At 48.9% G+C, this 4,986-nt stretch overlaps 2 protein-coding genes across 5 annotated transcripts in view; both read left to right on the forward strand.

Annotated features, from left to right (window-relative positions):
* Positions 1-1,411, forward strand: part of Slc26a6 (solute carrier family 26 member 6) — an 11,713-nt gene extending 10,302 nt beyond the window's left edge. For 2 of the 4 annotated variants that reach the window (XM_031344912.1, XM_031344909.1), the window contains 2 exons: positions 766-902; positions 1,132-1,411. In XM_031344912.1, the coding sequence (XP_031200772.1) occupies positions 766-902; positions 1,132-1,146 (152 nt within the window). In that variant the 3' untranslated portion in view covers positions 1,147-1,411. The remainder of the gene's footprint in view (positions 1-765; positions 903-1,131) is intronic. The other 2 variants (XM_031344910.1, XM_031344911.1) reach the window with 2 other exon arrangements.
* A 1,558-nt stretch (positions 1,412-2,969) lies between these two features.
* On the forward strand, positions 2,970-4,180 carry Tmem89 (transmembrane protein 89). The gene is made up of 2 exons (XM_031344352.1): positions 2,970-3,511; positions 3,985-4,180. Exons 1-2 carry the CDS (start codon positions 3,218-3,220, stop codon positions 4,168-4,170), a joined length of 480 nt encoding a protein of 159 aa, XP_031200212.1. The 5' UTR covers positions 2,970-3,217; the 3' UTR covers positions 4,171-4,180.
* The last annotated feature ends 806 nt before the right edge of the window (positions 4,181-4,986 follow it).

Consider the following 4,986-nt stretch of genomic DNA (forward strand, 5'->3'; position numbering starts at 1 on the left):
ACACACACACCATACACACACACACATACACACCATACACACACACACCATACACACACACAGCATACGCACACACCATACACACCATAAACACACACACACACACCATACACACACACACATACACACCATACACACACACACAGCATACGCACACACCATACACACACACACCATACACACCATAAACACACACACACATACACACCATACACACACACACCATACACACACACACATACACACCATACACACACACACCATACACACCATACACACACACACCATACACACACATACACACCATACACACACACACACCATACATACACATACACACCATATACACACATACACATCAAACATACACACACACCATATACACCATACACACATACACACCATACGCATGCACACCACACATACACACCATATACACACATACACACCATACACACGCACATCACACATACACACACCATACACATACACACACCATACACACACATACACACCATACACACACACACCATACACACACATACACACCATACACATGCACATCACACATACACACCATACACACGCACACCACGTATACACACCATATACACTACACACACACACACACAAGCATGCATGCATGCATGCACACGAGATATACAGGAGTGACTGGGTTTCAGTAAGTAGCAAAGAATTCTCAGGGTACCTGGGGACCCAGTCTCCTGGTGGTGCTGCATGTCAGGACCTGCTTCTTGTCCACAGGTCCTGTGGTCACCCAGCTTGAAGCTGGACACTTCTTTGATGAATCTATCACTAAGCAGCACGTCTTTGCCTCTGTCCATGACGCTGTGACCTTTGCCCTCAACCACCGGAAGTCTGTCCCTAGGAGCCCTGTTTTGGTAAGCTGCCTCTGCTGCATGGAGCAGTTTTTGTTAATCTGTTGCTTATCCCCACCCTGACCCCAACTCCAGGAGGTTGGTAACATTGCCCCGGGCTCTGGCCACATTGAGCCCATTTGCTCTTCCCCTCCTGCCTGGAAGAAAGTTGTTTGAATGAGGAGATATGCTATTTTAGAGTTCAGATGTGTCCTCTGGAAACTGACTGGAACCTCCTCTCCTACCCACACAGGCCACCAAACTCTGATTTTGCTGCAGGAGACTGCCTACCTCAGGAGGTTGTGACGGGTCACCCTCGTGAAACCCCCTGCCTCTGAGCCACCTCCAGGTGCCACCTGGGACTCCGTTCCATGTACCTGTACATACACTTCATGGATGGTTGCCCTGGGAGTCCAAGTTCAGTGCTACAGGCCTGGGGCAGGGTATTGCAGTCAGGCTGGCCTTGGCTGGGTGCTGAAAAGGAGCTGATGTGGGAATATAGCTTTGGGAATAAATGTGTCTGTCCAACTTTAGGCTCTGCTGTGGCATGGTCAGGATGTGACTGGGGTGTCAAGTGGTCCTCAGCACAGATTCCCAATTCTTCTTATAAACCCTAAGGTAGACAGAACTGGGATGTAAGATTCAGGGAGATCAGGGGCAGACAGAGAGCATGCTGAGTGGGGCAGTGGTGGGACCCAGGCTGGGTTAGTATTTTAAGCTTAAGGTTCTCTTCAGTTTTACACAGACAGTCCTTTAGCTCTAGCTGGAAAAATAAATGGAATCAAAACTGTAGATCAGTCCAGGCAGTGGTGGAGCATACCTTTAATCCCAGCACTGGAGAGGCAGTGCAGAGGCAGGCAGATTTCTGAGTTCGAGGCCAACCTGGTCTACAGAGTGAGTTCCAGGACAGCCAGGGCTATCCAGAGAAATGCTGTCTCGAAAAAAACAAAAAACAAAACAAAACAACCAAAACCAAGACAAAACAACAACAACAAAAAAAACTGTAGATCAGGACAGAGCCATTCCATTCCCAGGGATAACCCAATTAAGAGGCAGGGTGGAGTTGGTATTTCTGAGGGATGTAGAGTGAACCCCTGAGCCCCCAGCTAAAGAACAGAACCATTCACACGGTCTGCTGCTGGATTTAAAACTCAGTGTTCTGAACTACCTACTCATAGTATCAGCACTGGGATCGGCAGAGCAGGCCAGTCAAGAAGCTGCTGACCTTGGGCATAAAATAGCAGCATGTATTGGTCCTGAGAGAGACGAGGGGGATAGGGCAGTGGGCTCCTGAGCAGTTAAGGGGACGGCAGCCTCAGGAGTTGCCTGGTGGGGTACACATGGAAGTGCCTAGAGAATACCCACATCTCCTGCCCAGAACTCGTGAATTTCACTATTCATCAGGTACGCTCCGGGCGCTAGGCTCGGTGCTAGGTACCAGGCAAGTTTCCAACCGTAGACAGAGGCTCCCTGCCCTCCAAATCACCCAGGCACCCTTGCCTGGGCCTATTTATCATGGCTTTTGCCCGTGCCTGGCACCAAAGTGTTTCCAAGCCACTTGTGCTCCCGCCAAAACTCAGCAGAGGAAGGCAGAGCTTTTTGTTCAGCTGTTCTGTCACGCTCCATTCTGGCACTGGATCTGGGTGCTGGATAAATATTGTTTGAATGAAGACCTGGAGCCAGAGGCAGACCTCAAACAAGAACTTGTCAGGCTGGCCTTGGATGGGTTCTAGGAGGAAGCTGGTGTGTTTTTATAGTTTGAGAATAAAGATGATTATGTAAGTAGCCAGAAATGCTCTAAAGAAAATAGCGTGGGGTCAATGCGAGAGGAAAACAGACTCTATCGCCAAGGCAGCCATGGAGGGGTGACGGCAGTACATGAGGCTCTCTCTAACCTTGAAAAGGTGACTTTCTAGGAGGGAAGCCATGCTTCCAGCCCAAGGAATGGTGCTGAGAGAGGTCTGGGTGAGGTAGGGACAGCAGCCAGCAGAAACCTTCAAGGAAGCCACGCTTTCAAGTGCTTACTGTGCACAGTACTAAGTGGAGCTGAGCGGGATGTCACAAGCTCCCTACACTCTGTTTTACCAGCTTGGCAGTTGCTAGCCCAGTAGAGAACATTGGACCCTAAAGGCAGCAGGGTGCTTAGGTTAGGGAGGGATGATGGGGGGGGGTTGGAGTCCTTCTCCCCCCCCACTTCCCATCATCTGGCCAGGCTGTATTTTGAAAGGCCATGGGCCCAGCTGGAACCTGCTGCCTCAGAGCTGGGCCTGCTCTTGGGGGAGGGGTGTTTGCCTGTTGCCAAGGTACCCGGGTTCCGGCTCCTCAAAGTGGGCACAGTCATGCTGTACTCATTGCTCTTAGTGCCATCGCTGTTCCTGCTGGTGATGCCTATCCCTAGCCATGGTTGGTCGAGGCCCCTCTGGTACCAAGTAGGGCTGGACTTGCAGCCCTGGGGCTGCCAGCCAAACAACTTGGATAGCTGCAGGAGCAGTCTGGGCTGCCCTGGCTACTGGATGGGCCTGGGAGAAAATCGCATCTACCCCGTGGCTGGGGTCACAATCACCACTACGATGTTGCTGGTTATCAGCCGTGTGGTATTGCACCGGTGGCGAGCTAAGGTTTCTAAGAGTCAGGTGAGCACAACTCTGCTCTGTCCTCTACAGATCCTGCTTCTGCTCATGTCCCCTGGGCCCAGGCCCCCCATTCAGCCTTCCTCCTATCAGCCTGGCTTAGGGCCTGTGGGCTTCCTATATGACCCTGTCCTCATCCCTATGTCCTGTTCTTATATCTCCACGGAACCTATGTCTACAACCAATCCATCCCTATCATCCCTCAGGGCCAGTACCTTGGTCCATCTGTCCCCACTTAATATTCCCATTCTTCACCCAGCCACCATAGGCCCCAGAACCACCTATCCTCTGGAGATCCAATGACCCATTCCCCTGTCTCCTCATCCTCTTTGGCACTACCCCACATCCCTGCTCTCTACCTCCAGTGCTGCACCCCTGGCCCTCCTCCACCCTCACGCTGGTCCCTGCCTCTCCTCCACCCTCACGCTGGTCCCTGCCTCTCCTCCACCCTCACGCTGGTCCCTGCCTCATTTCAGCTCCCACCGGTGACCACCAGCTCCTGCAAACAATGGAAACGACAGCCTATTGTCTCAGACCGCACCCTGGTCCTGAGGGTCCTTCACATGCTGGATGCCATCCTGCTCCACATTGAGGGCCACCTGCAGCGGCTGGCTTCCCAACAACAAAATCAAATAAAAGGGTCTCCTCCTCAGTCTGGGTGACCCCAATATATGCTTCTCCTCCTCTGATTGCTGTCAAAGGTCAGCGCTGGCGTTCAGGGTGGATAGAGACAGGGTCTCACAAAAGAGGCCAGTGAAAACAATTTCTACTCCAGCTTAATATATCCCAGCATAATCTTTCAAACAGTATAGAAATAATCTGCTTACATTCTATTTTTCTTTTAGTGAATGATTATAAAAAACAAAACAAAACAGTAAGCTTCCCCAATACCTGTACATGAAGAAAACATTTTACATATTGCAGGTGAAAAAAAAAAAACAAACAAATTATTCCCAAGAACCCACATACATCCGTAACTAAGCAACTTGTTATAGATTAACATAGTGTGAACAAGCAAGGTAAGTTTCTCAACCAGTTTGTCTTACTGGCAGGCAGCAATTCTTGATTACAAAGAAAGAATCACTTTATTATTTATCTTGAAGAATCCTATAACTGTTTAAAAGAATCACAAATCTAACTTTTATATAAAAACTATCAGTCATATCTACTTGAAATCCTCAGAATGCATATCTACTCATCAGCAATTTTTATTAAATCATATCAGGAAGCTGAGGGCAAAAATGGAGACGAGAAATTAATCATCATCGATCCAGCCTCGGTGAGAGTCATGTCAGCTAATCTAGCTAGTTTGTTCCTGTTCCCTGACCTCAGAAAGTCCCAGCCTAAGTAGTAGGGGCGTGTTTTTCTGAACTTCTAACTGTTTCCTAAAATTTTCTACATCAGAGCTAGTAGCAAAATCATCTCAAGTGCACTAGCAATTTTTTTTTCTTTCTTTCTTTTTTTTTTTTTTTTTTTTT

The sequence above is a fragment of the Mastomys coucha genome, unplaced genomic scaffold (genome assembly GCF_008632895.1).
Source record: "Mastomys coucha isolate ucsf_1 unplaced genomic scaffold, UCSF_Mcou_1 pScaffold23, whole genome shotgun sequence".
In the NCBI taxonomy this organism is placed as follows: Eukaryota; Metazoa; Chordata; class Mammalia; order Rodentia; family Muridae; genus Mastomys; species Mastomys coucha.

Bases quoted from the DNA above. Each gene is read 5' to 3' on its own strand.
- Tmem89 (XM_031344352.1), top strand. From the start codon at position 3,218: ATGCTGTACTCATTGCTCTTAGTGCCATCGCTGTTCCTGCTGGTGATG. The intron at 3,512-3,984 runs GTGAGCACAACT...GCCTCATTTCAG, and splicing joins CTAAGGTTTCTAAGAGTCAG to CTCCCACCGGTGACCACCAG.